We start from the raw sequence: 25,058 nt of genomic DNA on the forward strand, positions 1-25,058 counted from the left end.
GAGCAGAACAACAAGAAGAATAAACATCAATCCAGCAAAAAAAAAAAAAAATCAAATGAGAAAGGTAAGTATAGATATCAAATAACAAGTTACCTAAGATTGCCCATTCTCATGTACATGTCAACTAACTATCTGCACAAATATTAGGAGTCTAAACAAGCCATCAGGGCTGCATATATAGGACTCATTATTCCACAATGTAAGTTAAAATCCTAAACTATTAATCAATTACCAGAAGAAAATTTATCAACTAAGCTCATATACTGGATAATGGAAAAAGCACCAAGCACTTACTACTCCTCGAATCCAAGTCAAGACCTGCCTACTCATCAACCCTCCAGCAATTCCTAACTATCAACTTCCCATTGATCTTAGCTCCTCCAGCTGCGCCTTTATTTGATCCTGCACCAATTCTAACCTCTTCGAATACACCTCCAACTCCAAAATCTGTTGCTTCCTCCACTTCTCATCCGCCACCAAATCCCCATTTAACCCTAATGGCATTGGACTCAATGCAAAGCCAAATCCTCGTGAACCACCCATCATTGGCCCATTCAAACTCATCACACTGTTCAACAATTCCTTAAATATCGGTGATAAACAGCTCCTCACTGTCTCCTCAATCAAATTCGTGGCCTGCCCCGACCCTGCTGAACCAGCTGCAGCCGTCACCGGCCCAATTTGCGTTGCTGTAGGCGTAACCACGCCCACATTCTGCATATTTTGCACATTCTGCACGCTTTGCTGCTGGTTTGAATTTTGCAAAGTTGGAACACTAGTATACCCAAATGGTTTCTCCTCAATTTTCACCCCACCTACACCGCGTGATCTTTTCCTAGACCGCGGAGGTTTCTTCTCTAAATGATCAATTCCATTAGGGTTAAGGTTAAAATTAGGGTTAGGGCTTTGATCAATAAAATTAACACTAAAATTAGGGTTACCGTCATCATCATCAAATCCACCTTCTTCCATCACAACACCGCTGCGGACGGAAGCACCAACGCCACTGCCGCCCCAAATTTTACGAGAAATTTCAAAAGTAGCCTGATCATGAGGGCTTTTGAAGACATACTCCTTACCGGAGCTCATCTTGTTCATCACGTTCCGGTATTTTTTCTTCAACCTTCGGAGTTTTTCGACCAATTGGTTCTTGTTGAAGTCCAGCTGCAATTTACTCTTGATCTGATCATAAAACGCCGTCGTATCATGATGGTGAGACGAGTTGATCACGCCTCTCGAGGTCGTATACTCCAAAAACCCCTGTAAAAGTTCGATCTCGTCCTCGTCGGTCCAGAGCCGTTGAAACAGCCGCCTCGACTCATCGTTCGGAACCGGCTTCTTCTCCTCCACGACGGCCCTGGCCACGGCAGAGACCGAGGCGACCGTCACTTCATCGATTCGCTGTCGTTCAGCGTCCGGACGGAGAGACTGATCGGTTGGGAGAGCGACGGTAACATCTCCCGGGGAAAGAGAGGGAGGCGGAGGCAGGTGGATGTGGTGGTGGTGGTGGTGGTTAAGGAGAGAGGAGGGATCATGGTGGTGGTGGTCGGCAGCGGCGAGATTGGAAGAAGAGGTGGAGTCGTCGACGTCATCATCCTCGTCTACGTCCACGTCGACATCCACGTCATCATCTTCGTCGTCCACAACGACGTCGTTCTCAGGAGGGTTAATATCATTGGTATTATTACCCGGGTTATGAATTAAACCTCCGATTCCTTCTTCGTCTTCTTCGTCGTCGTCAAGGTCTTCCGGGTTGTAAACGTTACGGTCTTCTTGAGAGGCGGCCATCGGATTTTTGAGGAGGAGGAGGAATCAAAATGGACTTAATTTTGCTGGGATTTATTTCCTAAAAGGGGGAAGGGGCAGCTGACCTAGACTTCTGGTGGTGGTGGTGGCGGTGGTGGAGGGTGCGGGAGGTGGTGGTGGAGTCGTGTGGGAAAAGGTTTGCCTGGGAAGGGGTTGAACGGTTCCGTTTTACCATATGGGACTTTGGAGGGATGTATTGCACGTGACTTGGTGGCGTCATCAATTTATCACACTCATACTCACGTGCTGCTTAGTTTTTGAAATATTCAAGCCTCCGTTGTTCGACAGCCTAAAAAGGGTAAAATCTAACGATTTATAAGATCTATCTACACTCGTTAAAATGGAGCTCGGGCGTTGATATTAGTTTTAGGTAGGGAAAAAATATATAAATGGAAGATAGAGTAATAATCGTACATTAACATTGTACATTATGTGTATTCACATTGAATAAGAGGGACTTTGATGACGAATCTCACTGAATGACTTTTTTTTTTTTAGTTAAACTTTAACAATTATCTTAAAAAAGATGCTTAATACAGGCGACAAATTTCAATTTCAATCTCCAATAATATAAATTTAATTGCGAAACATTAATGACACTACTAGCTCAAGCCAATTCTGTGAAGTGATTAATGACTCGCCAACTCAAAGAGCATCTCTTTGGTTGAGATTTTGGATAAAAAATAGAGGAATATAAAAAAGTTGGCAAAATAATTGTTAATGTACAGATGTAGCATTTATTCAAGCATGACAGTATATACACTGTTACTGTATAAAGAGATTGAAGTAATAATTATTAATGCGCTTATGTGGCATTAATTCAAGCATGACAGAGTGTACACATTATCATTGTATAAAAAATTAATCTCACACACACACACACACATATATATGGATTAATCTTCTATTTACTAATAGTGTATACACTTTCATCATTAGATGCATAATACATAATCCAAATTTGAATTTGAAATCCAAATTCTGCATATGTATCGTGCATCCAATCGTGATAGTGTATACACTGTCAGTGCATATATGATATTCAATTTCAATTTTAGTAGGTTACTAAGCTGGGTATTCCTATATTCTACCAAGACATGTTATCTTCATGCCACGTAACAAATTAAAATTGTACGAAACAACGTGTTTATATTTTTGTGGATTTTATTCTTTTTCTAAGTAACAATTAATTATGTCTTTTTTACATTTCCTTATTTACCTTCAATTTCATCCAATCTATTGATGACCTACCTTATATGAGTTTGTATTAATTGTATGTTCTTTATTTTTTTTGTTAATCAACTCATATATTTCCTTTTAATCCTCTTCAATCACATTTTCTATTCTTCTTATTAGCTTGATTATTTATTATCATTACTAAAATTTGGACAAAATATGCTATATAGTTTTTCCCATTTGTACGTTACTAAATTGGTTATGCCAATTAAAAAGAAAGTTTGCTATTTTAGTTTTTTGCCGAGTGTAAGTTCTATCGTTTCGCCACGTAGAAAAATATTGTATTTGCTTATACCTTTTCATGGATTTTATTCTTTTTTGGTAACAATTAATTATAGTCCTTTATTACTTTCTTATTTATAGTAAATTTCAAAAAATCGATTAATTACATACTTTATATATATTTGTATAATTTATGCCTTTTTTTTGTTAATAGCTTTCCTTTTTTAATTCTTTACAATCACATTCTCTATTCCTATTATTGAATTGATCATTTATTATCATTAATGAAATTTGGATGAACTTTCATTTTTTTATCATTCAAATACTTCCTTATTTATAGTAAACTTAAATCTATTAAGTCACTCCTTTATATACATTTACATTGATTATGATTTTTTATAATCAATCAACATTATTTAAAATTTTTTTTCAATTAAGTTGACTATAGTTCTATTATTTGATTTGATTATTTATTTGTAATTCTAAAGTTTTGACAATTTTCATTTTTCAATGAATTTATATTCCGCAAAATTAGCATATTGCTCATACAAATGCACTTAAATTGTATAAATAGTCATTTTTGTCCAAAAATTTTTTCTATTAAATTTGATGCTTTTTTTTCAATTGGAATTCAATTTAGGCTAAAATGGTTCCTATATAAACACAGGATTTTAAAAGTTCTACCAAATTACTTTTTTTGTTAGTTTTGAATGTTTGATCAAATAATAAGTTTATCATCTATTAGTTTGCTTTGAAAGTGAGGTAGCACGGGAGGTATGGAGGCACTTCAACTCTCTTGTCGGGCTTCCATTTAGTCTTCACTCCTGCCTCCATGCCTCAATGATGCAATAGATATTATCGACACCCGACGGGCAAGTGGGTAGAGCTGTTAAGTCAATCGAGTAGCTCGAAAGCTCGTTAGAGCTCGACTCGTTAAGGCTCGAGCTCGGCTCGTTAATTTTGGTTAACGAGTCGAGCACGAGCTCGAAACATGCTCATTTAGTAAACGAGCCGAGTAAGATACTCGAGTAGCTCGTTAGAGCTCGTTAATGAAGGGCATATTTGTCATTTTAGAAATTAAAATTATAAAAATTATAAAATATAAATTTTTATTAAGGTTAATTTGCACGAGCTCGAGCTCGAGCTCGTGAAGCTCGACTCGTTTGTGATAAACGAGTCGAGCTCGAGCTCGAACTCGAGCCACATGTACACTTAACGAGTCGAATTCGAACACATTTTAAAGTTCGTTTTCCTAACGAGCTCGAGTCGAGCTCGGCTCGAATTAAACTCGAGTCGAGCTCGGCAGCCAAATACTCGGCTCGACGCGGCTCGATTAACAGCTCTACAAGTGGGGCAACCACACCATGTTAGATGTCTAATTCCGCTACTTGTAGCATGGCTTATATGGCGTGGAAGGAATGCAGCACGATTTGAGGGGCTCAAGATTGAGTTGAGGTCGATCATTAACGATGTTACTTTTTTCCTGAAACTACTGGGGGTTTCTTCCAAAGTGAAACGGGAACAATTGAAGGGGGACCAAGATTTCGGGCTCGCATCTTTTTTCCTAGTTCAGCATGGCAAGAGGAAAATGTGTATTCCAGTAAAATGGGAGAGGCTGCGACCAGACTCGTTAAAGCTCAACACGGATGCTAGTGTCACTAATGGGGAAGCCACAAGTGGAGGGGTCCTTCGAGATCATCGGGTCAAGGTCATCATCGCTTTCTACAAGGAATTTGGCGACATTCAAGTATTAGAAGCAGAGGGCAGAGCGTTGCTCTCCGGACTACAACTTTGTACTAGCGGAGGATTATCCCCTATTGAGGCAGAGGTGGACCTAAGACACACTTTCATTTGGTGACATCAAAGTGCTCAGCTACTTGGCCGCTTTGCAACATTGTTCAGACAATTTAAGTGTTTGCTAGAGAAATTGCAAGGAAGCATAAATCACATCTATAGGGAAGCGAATGCAGTCGCAGATGCACTGGCTGGTCACCCAAACATGCAGCCATATGCGATCTTTAGTTTCATTAGACGTTTCCATTGCTGCAATCTTTAGACGTGTCCATGTAAGTGAGTAGTACTCCCTACTTGCAATTGTTCGGTTTTACATATGTACCTCCTCTTATGATTAGTAATAAAGTCGAGGTGGCGTCCCTCCCCCGTGTATGGGGACTTGCTAGAAAAAAAAATTTATTTATTTACCAAAAAAATCATCTACTAGTTTGCTTTTTGAAATTCTTTTAGTCATGAAAGAATCAAGTATTAAGTGCATTTATTTCCCAGTATATCTCCTTTACTCATATATTGACATACCACCATTAATTAGAGTAAGCATAATTGAATCACGGGATAAATTTTGATTGAAACTAATTATTAAGTTGTTATGAATTAGCTATTTTTAATCTATTGAATTAAATGTTTCTTTTACAATTAGTATATAAAATTTTATAAAATAGTATTTTTAGTTATTTTATATTAATTTTCATTCAAAAAAATAAAATGCATAGGTGTACAACTAGTTATATATGATTTAGTGTTTTAACGAGTGCAGACTAGACACCAGTTAGAAAAATCCATATTATATGACACTTCCCAATTGTTGTTTATCAAATATGATACTATAGTAGGACTCGATTTTCATATTGGATAAATATTTTATACACTGATATCACGTTAGATTCATGACAACTAATTTGAATTTAAATTTAAAATTTGAATTTTACATATGTATCATATATACAATCATGATAGTGTATTCATTATCATTGTATATAAGTTTTCAAATTAGTACAAGAAGGGTTTTGATGACAAGTCTTAGTAGATGCCAATTTTTATTTGAATCTTTAACAACATAAATTCAATTGAGAAACATTAATGACTTGCTAACTCAAGCCGAGTCTGTGAAGTCATTAATGACTTACCAACTCAAGAGGAGCTCTTTGGTTGAGATTTTGGATGAAGAATAGAGGAATATAAAAGGGTTGGGAATGCATATTGACATTCTATACTTTGTGACTTGTTTCGTTTCATTTGATTTTCTCTTCAAATGAATAGACACAGACACTTCTATCTAAGGACAAATGAAACGATACTCTTATACACATGAAAAGACACAGACAAGCTATCTAAGGACTTTCCAATACAATAACACTTCCAGAAATTACTTCATTTTGAAAAAAATTAATTATTTCTTTAACAACAGAATTGTCTATGGATGGAACAGAGTCTTATTTCGACTGAATCTCACATATTTTCACCAATAAAGAAAATGTCTGCTGGGCAAACAAGAAATTAGTCACTCTCATGATAAAGGGCTTTAAAGAATAGGATTGAGTTCAATAACAAACCCCAAGACCTCACAAAATCAATAATTACACATGACTGTCCAAAATGCACTATATTTATTTACTTTGGTTCCAATTATTTTCAAAGCTATTCTATTTATGTTTAACGAAAGAAAACCTGTCTTTTATTTGGTTATTTTTTCATGTAACTTAGAAGTGAATACCAAGTAATGGATAAAAATTAGGTTAAATACATCGATCTAAAGATATTTGTACGGCTAGGAAAAATCACATTTGTATTTTGTTTCAACAATGTTATCATTGAACTTCTTATTAATAAATTGAGAAAAAAAAATGCTAAATATGTTTGATTATGCTTTATTCAAGAACATTACATCTGATAAAACAGACAGTTTGGTTAATGGGCTTTCAAAACCTTCAAGTGCTGCAAATTATGTTGTACGAATCTGAATCAATCTTCTTCAACTTTCCATGCATTTCTTCATTGTATTCATCAGAAAACAGAGCAAAAACAGAGCATTAATGAACCATACGTGCAACAGAATTCCTTTGATTGGGAAGCTTTCTACATCATCATCATCATCATCGTATTGTTCAACGAAATGATCAGCTCTCAAACTAACTAGTACGCAAACAATCAAACAGACTGAAAGTTTCAGCTACAAATGAATGTCTCAGAAAATCAAAGTCTAGAACTCATGCAGAGTTTCAATCCAGCAACAAGAAAATGATCCACCAGGAAATAACAGGTCCTAATTGAACTCATGCATGACGTTATATCAAATATTAGAAGCATCAAAACGGCTAATTCTCATCATCATCAATATATCAAACCATACGGGCCGATCCTCTGTCTGAGGAATTCATGATAGACAGTATGCGACCTCATCCAGTTGTCAAATTCTTGCCTATCACTGGCCTTCTGGAAGAAGCGATGCTCCAGAATCTGCTTCGATGGAGTCAGATCTTGTGTATCGAGGCACATCAACACCACTTCCAAGAAATCCCTTGAGAATTCTCTCTCATCAGCATTGTTATTCTGGGGAAAGAGCTTCTTCACAGCCTTCTTGACTTTTTCTGTCAGCGTTACTATAGCTTTATACTTTGTCAACTTTTTCTCCAGGCGCTCAACGTAACGAATATCCAGCAGCTTCTCCAGCGCGGGAAATGTGATCATCGATTTCTTGGGTTCTTCATCAGCAACGGCTTTCTCTTTTAATTCTTGATCATCAGAAACTTCCAATGTTTCCTTCCCTTTCTGCTCGGCCATTTCTTCCCCTGTCGGATCATCAGCAAGTTCCAATTCTCCCTTTCCTTCCTGCGTTGCCTTTTCTTTCATTTCCTGATCGTCATCAATTACCAAATTCCCTTTTCCTTTCTGCATTGCCTTTTCTTTCAATTTCTGATCGTCAGCACTTTCCAATTTTTCCTTCCCTTTATTCTTGGCCAATTTCAGCTTCAGAATCCTGATCACATGGTAGGCCAAAAAAGCCAAACGCTCATTCCCAGTGCAGTATTTTGGTAAAGAACCGTAACCGGCCTCCAAAGCAGTCATCCCCAAACCCCATAACCCTTCAGTGGGATTCCAATCTTTTTCCCCTCCAACTTCTAAGTGCTTATCTGGAACAACAGCAAGCTTAACGGTGGTGGGAACTTGCTCAGTATCAACACAGATATTGCTGGAATTAACGTCGTTATGATCAGCGGACCAATCATGGAGATAAGAGAGAGCCGTCAGAACGTCTCGCATGATGATGGCTATGAATTCTTCAGGCATTCCATTTCGGAATCTTGTACTGAGTATGTGTTTCAGGGATCGCATTTTAGGAAAGCCATTTTCAGTAATAGCAAGGATGTTGGGGCAGGCGCCTGAACCTGAAGAAGTTGCCATTTTCCTCGAGCTCCTGATCAGTGTTCTTGATGCTTTTCTTTTCTTCTTGGGATTTCTTGATAGAAATTTTTTAAGAAGAAGAAACTAAATGATCGGAAATAGTTACTGCGAATTGGAAAAATGAGGTGGGAGGGAAAGAAGTGGGATATGATGGTCGAATATATATAGAGAGTTTTGTTTTGGGAGCCGAGGCGGCTTGCGTTCTTGAAAACGGTTAAGACGGTTAGAGGATAGCCCAAGAGGAACAAAGACACATAAAAATAGATTATTATTATTCTTTTATGGCAGCCTCTTAATAGTGGGAATTGGAAAATTGGATGAGTATTGGGGAAGAAATTTTATTATTGATAATGGAAATATTATGTTGGTTTAATTTTGTTTTTTAAAAAAATTTTACAATGAAATGAATTGAGTTTTGGGCTAGGAAGAGGGATTTTACAATTTTAATCACACAAGTGATTCAGATAACTGTCTTTAAGGATTAATTACATGTACCTCCCCAAAGTTTGGACTTATTACTGATCGATCCTTGAGGTTTGGCAATTCTATCATCAACCCCTTGAACCCGGCAAACGTTTAACAAACCAACCCCCGACCAGGTAAACGTTACCAAATGCGTGAAATTACCTTAAAATCAAGCTTGCATATGTGGAATTATTTCCAAATCCATCCAGACATTCTAATTTCCCGAAATTCAAGAGGATTTGCATATGTTATTTATCTTGGCTAGTTTTTTCATCTGTTTTCTTGTTCCATTAGTTGACTCTAACTGCTGTTAGGTCAAGAAGGGTATTGGTAATTTTTCCAAGCCTCGGGGCTTATTTGGTAGTTTCTCCAAACTTTAGGGGAGGTAGATGTAATTTACCCAATTATTTCTTAAGCCTGCAATGTGTTGTACAGTATTAAAGAATTGTAATGCCTCCTCCAAATTCCGATATTCTATAGAATACATTCTCCCATTCAAAAAAAAAAAAAAAAAATAGTGCGTTTTCAAAATTTTCTTTCTTTAAAAAAAGAAGAGCTCATTTTTTTAACAAATTTCTTATAATATCCTTACTAATAATGGCTATGTATGGCCTAAAATTAAAAAATAAGGATAAAAATAAAAAAATGTAAACTAAATGCTACATTAAATATATTAATTCCTATAACTAGAAAAATGTTATACTAATCTGAAAGTAGTTTTTTTTTTTGGGATGAATGGAGTATTCATTTTTAATTTAAAACTACTAATATCAAAAGGCCCAATGGGGGATTTGGGAGCATTTTGAAATTTCATGGCAGGATGCTTGAGTGTGCTAAAAAATTCGGTATTGATGCTTTTTGACTGTTTTGGTTGCTGTTGTTGGATAGGTTCTCAAATATTTGGTGCGTGAAGTGGTGAATTTTGTTGGATGTAACATGCAGTCTTTGTTGGATATAACAAATGATTGTATAGATCCACCCCTTTCCATGCCCTTCCTACCTCCAATTATCAGACTCAGAATTCGAACCCTGAACTTGGTAATTGGGAGAACTCTAAGAGCTTTCTCTTGGCCACTAATTAAGTGCTTGTTTGATTGAATGACAGTAAGAATTTTAATTGAATTTCATGGTTTAGATGCTTGAGATGTTTGAGATAAAATAATTTCCTCAAAGGAACAGTGAAAGTCATCAAATGGATGACAAAATTTCACTTAATTTTTAATGAAGGTGCATTACTTTTTTAGATAACAAAAAAATTCACGTCACTAAATTAAAATGTTTAAGTTTCAAATAACTAATTATACAATGTTAAAAAAGGTTCAAAGTTTTTAATTATACAATGCTAACAAAGGTTCAAAGTTCTAATTGTTTTTTTTGTGAATTTTAATTTTACAGAATAATATAAAACTTACAGAAAACTAAGAAAGAGATTTTATTTATTTATTAACAAATTTCATTATTTAGCTATAGCTGCATGGTGCCTTACGTGTTCAACTGAGCACAAATAAACTAGGTAATTACACAAATTATTTATTTCTTGTAAAAGAGAAATTGTGTAACAAGATAGTTAGCTTGCACTATTGTCTAACTAGTTGCATTTCTGTGTATTTTCACGTGACCATATTATAGTTTAATAGATCACCAGGTATTTCAGCATAAATCTTGAAATTTCAATATCTAAATAAGTAACACTCGAATTGGAATTTTTTAATTAATAAAGAGTGTACTCATCCAAAAATACTTTGATACAACAAAAAGGCTATGCTATATCTAAAAAATTGAGATGAGAATTAATTAAAGTGGACATTTTGCACCTATAGAATACTATAAAAAACAATGCTTTTAAACATTGTGAAAAAATATACGACAGAATTATAGATCTCGTGTAAATTTATATCAAGGTAAAACACTTAGAAAATGAGCACAAATCCAAGCCGGAAGCCAAGCGCCCCATTTTTTTTTTAAGTGTAAGTGGAAAGTTTCGAATTCAAAATCCCTCATTTACATTCCTTCCTCCCGCGACATCCAATCCATCTCTCCTCTCGTTTGTTTGACCGCATACACACCTCTTAGACAAACCTGGAATATTGTGTCATGCCCTTTGTCTAATTAGCGTTCCTGATTGCTGTTATTTTCTTCTCATGAACAGAAATAACATCATTGAATACGATCAGCAAATGAATATTCATGTGATAAAAGGTTATAAAATTTTACACTTTCATTGGCTTTCTAGACCCTCGAAAATACTCACAAAAATGAAAAAAAAAAGTGATACTGCCAGTATAATCTTGGTACAACCTGGCTCGATTCAAGATTTTTTTATTTTGGTTCCTTTCAACTTGAATGCAAGTTCAGGTTGCAAGGTTTAAACGTATTACCTAAAAGAAAATCTACGAAATTACCTAAAAGTATGAGAAGCCAATATGACCCAATATCTACCCCAAAAATTCAGATGCCTTTGCTCAAGTGAAACGGAGGGTTAATCTTTACTTGTATGGTGAACATATATCCGGCCGATATATCTCTCCGTCTAAATTATAAAGATTTGAGTTAAAACTTATCTAAGAAAAGAATAGAGATGGAATACATGTTTTTAGTGTTCCTTTTTTATGGATACTTTGAATATGAGATAAACTTTTAAGTACCATAATCTAAATTTCAAGGAAAAAAAAAAGAGATAATGCCAAAAAAAAAAATCAAAGCAAATTGAAGAAACCATGTAAATTTTATTCATGCTTCATCTCCTTCATATTTTTTTTTCACCATCTTCTAAGCAAATCTATTTTTCAATTGACTGAAAAATCTATGAAGAGTAAAAGACTTGAAGAAGTAATAGAAGAGGGGAACAAAATAAGCCACGGGGCTTGTAACATATAATCAAACTATTCAAGAAAAGATGAAAACCCGAGGCCAGAAAACAAAAAAGCTAATAGCACATATATCGTCTACTGTATCAACGAAAGTCCTCTAAGGAATACATTCCCAAACTTAAAAAAAAGGGTAGACACTAAATGAATCCTCATATGACTTTATCATTGCTATCCATTCAGACTCTATAACCAAAACGATCATGAATTTGAACATCACATTTGAAACAAACATCCTTCCCCACTTATTGTTGAAACATCACATTTGATCAAAAGCACTCCATCTTGATACCCTATTACCCCTATATCATGAAACCAAAAGAGATATAATATTAAGTAAAAAACAATTTGAACAACAAATATGTTCCAAGAGAAAAAAAGGGAACAAAAACTTACTGCATCAAAATTAAACCATTTTTTATGTTATGTATAAGCAGTTTTATGCGTTTGCAAAAATCTAGCATCAAGACTTGATTCTTTTGGTGAGTACTTCGAATAGATACCAAGATATATAAACATGTACAAAGCTCAAAATTTAGGGGATAAACTTAAATTTCAATCCTCAATTTGAATAGGCAAATCAAATAACCTCAATGTAGGAGATAAATATTAGCCAAAGTTGCTAAAGTTAACTTGTGAAACCTGGAAAGGAGAGAGACAAAGACAGAGAGACCGCGACGGAATTAGAGAGGGCATCATCAACCATGTAGAAAGAGAGACAATAAAGGGATAAGGACGAGAATATGACATTAATATGTATATGTATATGTGTGTGTATATATATATATATATGTGTGTGTGTATGTGTGTGTCTATATAAATATGATTAAATATTGGCTTGAGAATGGTGCCACTTCCAAAGTCACACTTTGAGCACATTTTTTTTCAAGGTTAAAATCTTACTCCTACAAACCTCCGTGTCATGTCAATTAAAAAATCCAACTATTTTGTTCTCAGCAAAAAAAATGGAGATTTTACATCTAAATAAAAAAATACATAACCAATGAACAAAATTTAGGTAATTTTACATCTAAACAACAAAACATAAGAAAATTCATAAAAATCCTAGAACACAAAATGAACACTACACTAAAACTCAAGGAATGAAATAGAAAAATTTGCAACATACCACAAAGATAATTTAATAACAGATGAATACATTAGAAGATAAGAACATCCAAACAACAAAAAAGAAAAAAATCATTTATCATTCTCTTGCGAACACAAATTTAATGCAGTCATACCGCAAGTGTAGTAATAACTACGAATTTGCCAAAAGATCACAAAACAAATTTATTTGACACTGAAGATTAAATAATATTACTAATGAAGAACAAAATTACAGGTAAACGATGATCAGTGTCTAGCAAACACAATTTTATCGACCATGTCATCAATGGAGAAATAAATGAACGAATTTGTTAACAGATCACAAATAAATCCATTCTTTACTTTACAATAAACATATTACAAAACAAGAACAAAATTACATGCAAATGTTAATCAAATTTTGATAAGAACAACATTCAGCTTTTCTATACAAATTGAAGTCAAAAACTAACTTTTTTCAACTAAAAGCTACTCAGCAAATATTTAAATTACCATGAAGCAATGATTCAGAGATTGTTTCTTCTTCACTGAAGAGCTAGAGCTTCTGCGTGTCTTTCTCCTTAATTTCCATTACACGTTGAAGTTAGAAAATTAATAGATAGAAGAATTTTCTAGATTTTTTTTTTGAGAATTACTAAATGAAAGCTTAAATTACCATTGTGCATGGACTCGAACATGCTTCTTCCTTCTCCATCGTTCAGCTGGAGCTATTGCATGAGTTTCTCGATGAGAGAGAGAGAGAGAGAGAGAGAGAGAGAGAATGGAGGGAATTTTTTGAATTGTAACGACAGTGTTGAAGGCGTAGACCAAAATGCCCTTAAATCCTTGGGTTTTTTTTGAAAGTTTCCTTTATATATATACACACACACACATTGATAGTGTATATACTATATACACATTTTTATGACCATTTCTAGAGTTTTCATTTTTACTCACCAGCCAACCTTGACAAAACTTATTTTACAATCAATTAATTTGGCGAGGGTAATATATATAAGGTTTAATAACACTAATAATGGTATGTTAACTAATTTAGGGAGTGAAAAATATTTAAGCATTTTTCTTTTTTTTAACTTTTCTAAAATTTGATTTGATTCTTATTGTTTACAATATTTTGTTTCATCTTTAAATTTTGTAATTTGATTATAATTAGTACTCTCACTAAAATCAAGCCAGGTTAATAAGTTAAATCATGCAAACCACATGGAATCAAAAATTTTTTTTAAGCATTATTGAATCAAAACTAAAAAAAAATTGTCAAATTTGAGGATTAACTTAAAACTTTTAGATTATTAATGACCAAATCAAATTCAGGACCAAGTTGAGAAATAATTGATACCATTTATCTATGAAATAATTATTCAACGGATAAAAATCAATCATTGGCACACTTTAAATTTAGAAAAGTATTACTTTCATGCCTTCGAATTTAATTAAATAGTAAATTAACCCCTTTTCATTACAGTTTCTGGTAAAATTTCATAAACGGTGTATTGCAATCTCATAATATGCATGTCAATTGTTTTATTTTCAATACTGCTGATTTTTAAATTAATAATATTTTGCATATAAATTTTTTATATAATTTAGTTATACAAAAATAAGGTACTTGACGTTGGCTGATTTGATGAAGATATATATATATATTTTTGAGGTTAATGAGGACTTGACAATTTATAGTTTGCAAAATCATGATTCTAGATCATAGGATCCTATGACTCTACAATCTAGAGTTGTAGAATCAATACAGAATCGTACTAAATTGACGATTGTCATGGAATCATAATATGATCATTTTTAATTAGATAGGATTGTACACGATTGTAAAATTCAAGTAGCAATTCAATTTATATAGGTTTGATACTAGTTACAGCTCTGCTGCTGAAGTTTATTGTTAAATATTGTCTGAAATTAAGCTTACCATTGGCTGACTCTTTTTTAAAAGATGCAAAAGAAATTACATATGAGATTGTTAATTGTTTACATGTTGGATTGTTAATAGGGAATCCAATATAGCTCAATGGTTGAAGAAATTTTGCCCTTCTTCCGAGTTATGTATGTCTATATTTATTTACTTTGGTCCCAATTATTTTCAAAGCTATTCAATTTTTATGTTTAATGAAATAAATCTCTTTTTTTTTTTTGGGTTATATTTTCATGCAACTTAGAAGTGAATATCAAGTAGTGGATAAAAATTAGGTTACATTATGTCAATCTAGAGATATTTGTATGACTTGGAAAAACCACATTTGTATTTGTTTCGACTGTGAAAAATTAAACTCTCTTTAACATTGAACTTCTTATTAATAACACAATTGAGAAAATATGTTAAATATAGATTTGAAATTGTCTTTTTCTAGTATAATTAATTTTTTATCTATCAGATACTTTTTAGACAATCCTAATGTTACTAGGCGACTACACGCCTTAAAAATTGGTAGAAGAAGGTGTAATTTCAATAGTCTATTGTGAGAACTCCTTTAAACGTCACGCCTCAAAAAAGTTGAACTTGAGCCATTTATAAAACAAAGAGAGGTATTTTTTCCTAAAAGTTAAGCCATCATATAATATCAAGTATTATCGAGTCTTTGTGGCCTAATTGAACTGCTCAGTCAATAGAATGCTTGATGTTATGGCAATATTAGAAGCATCAAAGGGGCTAATTCAAGAAATCATTTATCATCATCAAAGGACTTAACCCATCCTCATGCTATGATCAAATTTTTGCACATCAATGGCCTGCTTGAAAAAGGGGCGCTCCAGAATCTGCTCCGCTGTAGTCAGCTTTTGTTCTTCGAGGCACATCAACACCACTTCCAAGAAATCCCTGGAGAATCCTCTCTCATCAGCATCATCATTTGAGAATTCTCTCTCATCAGCATTGTCATGCTTATTCAAATCTCACCTGCGATAAAAAAAAAATTTCAAGATTTGTGTCAAAACACTCTTTTGATCTAGTAAGTTTTGTGTACTTGCTAGACTTACACGCAACCTCTTTAGACTCTCGAAAAAAAAAAAGATAATGAAAATATTATGATCATTTTAATTTTGCTTTTAAAAAAATTACAATGAAATGAATTGATAATTTTGTTCTGGGCTAGGAAGAGGGATTTCGCAATTTTGCATTACTTCAGTTAATCATTAATTATTATTCCATAATTACATTTAAAACTCATATCTTTAACTGACTCGGATAACTGAATCTTTAAGGCTTAATTACGTCTATCTCCCTAAGTTTGGACTTATTACCGATCAGTTCCCGAGGTTTGGCAATTCTATTGTCAATCCCCTGGACCTGGCAAACATTTGACAAAAGTCCCCTGGACCAAGCAAACTTTTAGCTTCCGTTACAAAATACATGAAATTACCATAAAACAAAGCCTGCATCTGCGGAATTGTCTCCAAATCCATCCACAAAATCTAATTTCCCCAAATTCACGTAGAGTTGGATGTGTTATTTATCTTGGCTGGTTTTTTTTCGTCTTTTTACTTATTCCGGTAGTTAACTATTGGATTTTTTTAACAGATGCCCTAATACATCTAACATTCATCCAACTTACCATGTGTATATACATATTATCATTTATTATCCTCCCTTGCATTTATATACTTTCACTATTTAATCTTATCAACCTTTCCTTGTATTTATTCACTTTCACTAATTAATCTCACATTTCCAAAAATAGGATACCTGAAATATATTTTAACAAGTTCCTTATAAGCACTCGTTAGATGGACCCTTAGCTATTATTAAGTCAAGGAGGGTATTGGTAGTTTCTCCAAACCTTGAGGCTCATTTGGTAATTTCTCCAAACTCCTGGGGACGTAGATGTAATTTAAGCCAATCCTTAATTAAACCTTCAATGTATTGTACAGTATTAAAGAGTTGTAATGCCTCCTCCAAATTCCTTACATTCTATAGAATACATTCTCCCATTCGAAAAAAAAAGAAGAAGAAGAGTGTTTTCAAAAATTTTCTTTCTTGAAAAAAAAAGCTCATTTTTGAACGCAATTCTTATAGTATCCTTACTAATAATGGCTATGTATGGCCTACAATTAAAAAATATGGACAAAAATAAAAAAATTGTAAACTAACTGGTACCCTAGATATATTATATCTTATAACTAGAGAACTGTTTATACTAATCTAAAGTGGTTTGTGAGCTTGTGTTTTCCCCATTCGTAGCAAGATTATAACATGCAGTCTTGGTTACCAAATAAGTGCATGTTTGATTGAATGGCCGTAAGAGTTTTAGTCGAATTTAACGGTTTAGATGCTTGAGGTGTTCGCGATAAAATAATTTCCTCAAAGGGATGGTGTAAGCCATCAAATGGATGACAAAATTTTTCACATAATTTTTAATGAGGGTGTAATACTTACTTCTAAACTGATATATCATTTCTCAGATAACAAAAGAATTCATCAAATGGATGACAAAATTTTTCACATAATTTTTAATGAAGGTGTAATATTTACTTCTAAACTGATATATCATTTTTCAGATAACAAAAGAATTCATGTCCCTAAATTACGGAAAATCATTCCAAACGTTCCTCACATTTTGTAAAATAACTTTTTTCATCCCTTACTTTTAAAAGTATAATTTTACATTCTTTACAAATTCACATTGGTCAAATTTGGTCTCTATCTAGGTTTCCGACTAGTTTTTGGCCGAAATCCATCACGTGCCTTACATGTGATCATTTTTAAGGGGCAAAATTGTCAAATCAAATTTTACATAATCCGATCCATAGTCCCTCACATTTCACAAAATGAATTGTTTCGCCCCTTATATTTTACAAAATGATTTTTTAATCCCTCATTGACCATGTGTATGAATAGTTTTTTTTTTAAAACTCATGTATTACCTGAATGGTATGAATAATATATACTGTATCTCTATTTAATTTCATCTAAACAGGTTAATTGTAGTTGTACACATACTATTCAATAGATATATACTTGGGTTTAAAACTAACAATTTTGTTTTAAACCCATGTATATACTTATTTGATTTCAACATATGAACCTATTCAATATTTATGACCTTTTTTTTGCTAATAATTCATTTATTGAGTTGTCTAATAAGGTCATCTAATTAATCAGTCATACCTTGAATTCTATAGTGATGATAACAAATTGCAGTTTACATCTGAAATTTCTACTTGCCACCTTTAAGATCAACAGTTAAATTACTTGCCTTGTGATTGTCTTAAAATTTGAAAGTGTCAATTACTTACTCCTTTTTGTCATACTTTTCATTTGTTTCTTTTTTCTGTTCAAATTGAATTCTATATAAACACTCGATAATGTTTAGGATTAAATATCTTCTTTGTTTTCAATTTTCGAGTAAAAGAAAATGAACATGACTGAAAAACTAATAATTTTTTTAAACTCATGTATATATCTATTTGATTTTACATGAACAATACATTCAGATGAATCAAATAGAGATATATTACATGGTATTCGTATTATTCAGGTGAAAGTAAATAGATATATACACGGGTTTAAAAAAACTATTCATATACATGATCAATGAGAGATAAAAAATTCATTTTGTAAAATATGAGGAATGGAAAAATTCATTTTGTGAAATGTGATGGACAAAAAGATTTATTTTATGAAATGTGAGAGAATATGAGTCGGATTATGAAAATTTTGATTTAACAATTTTGCCCTTAAAAAATGTTCTCATGGAAGATACGTGGTGGATTCTGGACAGAAACTAGTCGAAAACTTAAGTAGCAAATTTGACCAATATGAATTTATAAGGGACGTAAAATTACACTTTTAAAAGTGAGGGACGAAAAAAGTCATTTTGCAAAAGGTGAGGGGCTTTTTGAATGATTTCCCCCCTAAATTAAAATGTTTAAGTTTTAAATACTCTCTCCATCTCATAAAATTTGTCATTTTTGAGAGAACGTGTAATTTATGTATAGTGACGTTAGCAGGAAAGAGAAATTTTTACTTTCCGCTTATATCCTTAGTGATAGGCCATCTTTTATTTGATGTATTAATAATTGTTGGGAATAAGTAGTGGGTCACATGAAGAGTAAAGATAAAATTTTATTGAAAAAGGTTAGTTGACTTTTCTAAGATGACAATTAATTTGGAATAAGAAAAAGTAACAAACATGACAAATTTTATAGAATGGAAGGAGTAACTAATTATACAATGCTAAAAACGCTTCAAAGTTTTTAGGTTTTAATTATTTTTTTTGTGAATTTTAATGTAACAGAATATTATAAAACTTATAGAAAAATAAGAAAGACATCTCTTGGGCAGTGAAGAAATAAGCCTCTCTCAATATAAGGGGCTTTAAAGAATAGGAATGAGTTTATGACAACCCCAAGATTTCACAAAATTAGTATTTTACCCCCTAAGATCTTGTTTTCCGAACCCTTAACTTCACTTGAAGGTCCATAATGCAAACTGTGCATGCCAAAAGATGAAAAACACTTGGACATTAAACTGTCTCCCCTTGATTATAGGGGAAATATACATCACAGGCTTTCAGCCTTCTCAACAACTAGTCTATAATAGCAACCAAAATTTTCTTATCTTCGCTTACATATGCCCCTGTAATAGCAAAACCTTCACTACAAACAAAAAATAATTTGCCTCCAGAATTAAAAAATTCTCAAATTGAAAACTACAAACCTACTTCTCTTTGTAATTGATATATGCATTTATTAAATGATGAATATTCAATGATTTCATTACCTTGAGGTTTAAGCTATTTTATCTTACTTGTAGCAATTCTTTTTTTTTCTTTTTAAGTTGGCATAAACACAAATTTTTTTTTCAAAAAGCAACAAAGAGAACTCAGCACCCATATAAATTGAGGATCCTTGAAATGCATTGAAGATTTCATATAATGCATAAATTGCTAAAGTCTATTGTTTTCAAAGGCAGAGTTGTGGGGCTTACTTATGCTAAGAAGATTATGACACTTATTAACCCAATAAGTTGAATTACTTTTTTTTTTTAATTTCATTTTTAAACTCTATTTTTTTAGTCATACATCGCTATAGGGCAAGGGGGATAGGTTCAACTAGACCTTAGGCAACCACATATTAAGCGGCAATTGATGAGAGACAAGATTCGAAACTTTGACCTCCCACCCCACAAAAGGCACTTAAGTTGAATTATGTACTCAAATGGAATTAGCCTAAATCACCCAAATGTTAAAATTAAGGTAAGTAAGGAAGTTTAAGAAGTGCTTGGATGAGCCATATTTGGCTTGATACGATTTAGGGACATATTTGTCTTTTCATCAACTTTGACATCATTACTGTTTTGACCAGCAGTCAAGCATCGTTAAGTATTAGGGTTAATTGCAAAAAACCCCATATATTATTACCTCAGTTGCATTAAACATCCTAAAGTATTTTTATAGATAATCTACACATTTAATAAACACCTGACGTTGCATTAACTGTTGACTGAGCTTCAAGTTGCACTTTTGAAATAGTTGATAGAACTACCTCTCAACGTTAACAGCTATTTGAAATTTTACCAACCGAAAAAAGATAGAAAAAAATAAATATTAAGAAATCAATGAAAAACAGAGGGAAGAATAAGTAGCAGGAGAAAGAAGGCCATCTTGATGAATGCATTCAATTAAACAAGAAGTTGATAGCATTCTGATAAAAAAAATAAAAGATAATATCGAGCATTCTGTTTTCTTTCTTTTTGTTTTCCCTATTTTCGCTCATTTTCTTTTTGTTTGGTACCATAGTACCTGTGTTTATGTTTCCACTGTCTGCCTGAGTTGAGGAACCAAACTGGAAAAGAAGACCAATCAGATACGCACTTTCAAAAAATGGAACTTTAGTCACTCATATTTTCCTTCTTTTGCCACCTTTCAAAAAGTACTTTTGTCACTTAAAGTCCTAAAGAAAAAACATATTGATCATTTCATTAATGACCTAGACAGAAACTTAACTAATGTAATACATATGGAGGGTTTCTAACAATTAACCTTAACTATTATTATTAGTGAAATAAAAGTGAGAGGGTAAAGTGAAAATTGCTAGAAAACTTAGAGGGTCCTATAGTAATCCTCAAAGTGTGTAATTTCAAGTTGGTTGCAACTATATATTGGACAAAATCACAAAATCCAAAAATGAACCCAAAAATAATGCTGTTTAACTTTAAATCTTTATGTATGTGGTTGCAAAGTGCATTTAAAGAAAGGATTTGGCTATCGGATGCCCTTGTTAAGAGGGGTCTTAAGTTTTAGATTTTTGTCAAAAGTGTTATTAATTTATAAAGGTGTTTAAATGCAAAACTACGATAATTGTAGGTGTGTATATCTATATGGTAAGTTTGGTATGAATAAAGTAACTAACAAGTGCCCATTAAAAAAATTCTTAAACAAAAAGGGACTCTAGATTTTGTTACCATATTAGACTTATTAGTCTTGACCGTAATGACGCGTTTGTAATTATAGCATTGAGGAAAATGAGAATCGAAAGTGATCATAGCGAAGGCTCCATCATCCTATACAAAAAGTGACTGCTGTTCGCTTTCTCTATCCTTTACTCCTTTAGTGGCATTTACGCTTCTTTTATACCCAGATGCAATTGACAACCAATTGAAAATCAACTAATTAAGATTACACGTTAGAAATTGTCTTATAACTGCTTAAATAGTGCCTTACCAGATTTAATTGGACGTAACACACCTATTCCCTCTTTACTTCTTTCAAGTAATTATATCTATGAAAGACCAAATGCTAGATAAAAAGATCAGATTCCATACCATTAGTCAATCCAGAATAGTAGGTGGTCTCCCTAGCCATGCATACAATTATAGCAAACCATTTCATACCTACAGATGATAACTATAGTTTAAGAGCTGAGATCTTAGGCAGGAACCTCAAGCTGCATATGGTCACTCTCAAAACTAGCCATATCTTCTTCAAGCATGTTAACCCATGCTTCTATACCCTCCCCACAACTTGTACTCATCAATATCACAACATTCTTGAAGGGCAAGGTGGTTGTGCACACCCATGTAGGCTTGCCCCAACCATAATCCACCTCGTACACAGGAAATCTACACCAACTGCTAAAGTTGCAAAATTCTATGTCTCCCTTCGAGACTAATTCCATAGTTTTCTTGAGAGCATGTAGATACTCGTCTCCAATTTGTAATGTTTTCACATAATTGCTGTTGATATTCCTTATTGCATTCCTCAAATCACCAGCTAGATTCTGATACCCTTTCTCTCCCTCAGCTACTGGAATTGCTAGGGCATGCCTCCACAAGTTCCCAAAGGCGTGATCCGGAAGGACAGGATTCATCCTGGGTCTCAAGTTCACAGCATGGACTGCTGCAACCATCTTCTTGGACTTAGAATCCATCTTGGCTCTTGTCGCCTCTATGAAATGCCTCCAAAAAAAGGCTGAAACAGCCTCCACCCGCGTAGGATCCTTCACTTGTGATCCAGGAGATGAAGCAAGAGCTTGTTTGAGTTTCGCCAGCTTTTCCCTGTCAAACACAAAGCGTTTAGTCGTGATCTTTTCCTTTGTGATGCCTACTGTTGGTTTGAAACCGGAGTTGAGCACATCTTTTGGTGGAAATAAACTAGTCAAATCCAAACTAGATTGATGAATTTCAGCATCTCCACGGCAGTTTGCGGCCCACGCATTCATGAAAGCCACCAAGGACGTGCCATCGGCTATCTTGTGAGACATTTGCACGCCAATAGCTAGGCCTCCACAATCAAAGATATTGATTTGAACAGCTAAAAGGATAGTGTTAGCTTCAGTGATGCCATGGCCACTACCATTAGGCTCAAGGGGCAAATACTGTTTCATCTCATCCATGCTAGGCTTTTCTATAACCTGCAAGAGGTTAGAGTGAACTTGAGCTTCAACAAACAAAGCACCAGCATCATTAGCATCAATTGCAAAATCGTCACTGCAAATTCTTCCACCTAGGGGGTAAAATTTAGTCAGAGCATTGGATAATGATTGTTTGAGGAGTTGAGAAATTTGGGCATGATCTTTGTAAGTTTGTAATTGGCTAGGTTGGTAGAAGAAAATAAGGGGGATGTGAATGGGTGGTGCAAGTTGATCTAGGAAAGATAGAGTGAAGTTTCTAAGGTGATAGAGTGTTGGAGACGATGGTTTAATCATTTCTTTTGATAATATCTCCAAGTTGGCCACCATATTTGGTTACTTTCTTCAAGCTTCTACCACACTTGGGACTTGGGAGAGCATGGTGGCTTCCCCTATTTATAGAAAGACATAATCAATCATTCAAGCTCCCAAAAAAGAAAAAATGAATAAATACAAAAGCCCAACCACTTTCATATGGGCCGACATAATATGTTTATTTTGATTTCTATCTTTGATTTTTGGATAAATTACAAATAACTTCCCTCTGATTTCATCTATTATCACATGAGCTCTCTAGCATTTCAAAATATCCACTTCACCGCTTATGATTTCATTTAAAGTGGAAATTTGATAGATATAATGTTGTTAGTTGAAATACCAGTAGTGCTCTTATTTAAATGTTAAATCAAATAACAACTTAATCACCTTATATAAAATCACAAGAGGATTACATAGATAAATGTAAAAGTCATAGGGAAGTAAAGTGAATATTTATGCAAACCATAAGAGTGTTAGGTAGATGTTATGATTCCATCACATGTTCTTTTGGAGTGCATCTTGTATAATCGCTATAATTGATCATACATTCTGTCCATGTTCCACTTTACATAAAACTACAGAGAGTTATATTATTATTTTGAAACCATAAGGAGGTATATGGCAATATGCAAAATTATAAGGGATTATATGTAATCTACCCTTGATTTTTTGGTTGCGATAAGTTTGTCATGGAGCATAAAACTAGTTTTTCTTATGCCTAGTGGCACTAAGGATCCATCATCCAAGTACTTTTTGACTTAATGACATCCAATAGTTAATATTAAATAACACTGATTGTGTTGGTACAATTAAATAGCAGTTATTGAGATCTGTTACCACAGTTGTTAATTGTTATTAGAGGTGTCAAAATGAGTGACTTGGACGGATTTGAGTTGGTTAAAATGGGAAATGGGTATAAGTGAGTTAACTCATTTACATCCATTCAATTAAATAGGTATAAATGGGTAAGTCAAAAAATGAATTGGATAACTCAATTACCCATTTATAACCCATTTATTTAACTTTTTGTAAACTCATTTAAATTCATTTTTGCAAACTAAGTTATCAATTTATACCACCCTTTACACCCATCATTAGTTTTAAATATTTACTTATAATGATCAATAAGTCTAATTATCAATTTTTTTTCCATCCGTACTCTGTGTTATAAAATTACATACTATTTAATAATTAAACAATAAGAATATAAAAATTTGAACTATGTACTATAAAAGTTAACATAAAAACTTAATCTAAAAATTTTGAAGTTCTAGCATTTTTTTCATGTGTAAATTTAAAATTTCATTTTGTAAAGGTTGGAAAAGAGACTAAAACTTATCATAAATTGGTAATGTCAAAAAATGAGCAAGTTAACAAACTAAGATAAAATAAATTGATAAGATAAAACTAACAAATAATAATAATAATAAAATAAAAGTAGTTAACATCATGGAAAAATGAAAAATTTGAAAAAAAAATGGGCGGGGGAAGAGAGGAGGTTTGGGAGAAGACAATTTAAAATGGGTTAATTGGATTTGATAGGTTATGGGTAACTCATTTGTACCTATATGCAAAAACTTAAGATACTCATACCCATTTATTTATGGACGGGTATGGGTAAATTTAGATAAATAGGTTTGTTTGCCACATATAATTGTTATGAAGCATACCCATGCCACGAATCTGAGTTGCCAGAAATTATAGGAATGCAGGAAATATCTTAAATATGACCCATCACTTGAAAATTTTGAAAAAAAAATTGTTGGAAAGATCAGTTAATTTAGACCCTAGCAAGATCCCTATTAGGTTTATTTAGTGAAAAATGCCAACGATATCTATTAAGACGATAAAATCTATAGCATCATTCTGTAAAGATTTCTTCAATTTGACATGAAACATATGGTTTGAATTTAAAAAATAAACTGCAACACCTTTTGGAAACTAATGTACATAGGATGTGTTGTCGATTGATTATTTTAACTG

At 33.3% G+C, this 25,058-nt stretch overlaps 2 protein-coding genes across 2 annotated transcripts; both read right to left on the reverse strand.

Moving 5' to 3' along the window:
• Positions 1-56: 56 nt before the first annotated feature.
• Positions 57-2,082, reverse strand: LOC140037040 (probable transcription factor At5g28040). Its single transcript, XM_072080718.1, has one exon. The coding sequence runs from the start codon at positions 1,786-1,788 to the stop codon at positions 355-357; it is 1,434 nt and encodes a 477-aa protein (XP_071936819.1). The 5' UTR covers positions 1,789-2,082; the 3' UTR covers positions 57-354.
• Positions 2,083-21,647: 19,565 nt separating this feature from the next.
• LOC113729612 (stemmadenine O-acetyltransferase) lies at positions 21,648-23,163 on the reverse strand. The gene has a single exon (XM_027253881.2). It carries the CDS (start codon positions 23,085-23,087, stop codon positions 21,777-21,779), a length of 1,311 nt encoding a protein of 436 aa, XP_027109682.2. The 5' UTR covers positions 23,088-23,163; the 3' UTR covers positions 21,648-21,776.
• Positions 23,164-25,058: the final 1,895 nt, after the last annotated feature.

The sequence above is a fragment of the Coffea arabica genome, chromosome 2e (assembly GCF_036785885.1).
Source record: "Coffea arabica cultivar ET-39 chromosome 2e, Coffea Arabica ET-39 HiFi, whole genome shotgun sequence".
NCBI lineage: Eukaryota > Viridiplantae > Streptophyta > Magnoliopsida > Gentianales > Rubiaceae > Coffea > Coffea arabica.

Bases quoted from the DNA above. Each gene is read 5' to 3' on its own strand.
- LOC140037040 (XM_072080718.1), bottom strand. From the start codon at position 1,788: ATGGCCGCCTCTCAAGAAGACCGTAACGTTTACAACCCGGAAGACCTT.
- LOC113729612 (XM_027253881.2), bottom strand. From the start codon at position 23,087: ATGGTGGCCAACTTGGAGATATTATCAAAAGAAATGATTAAACCATCG.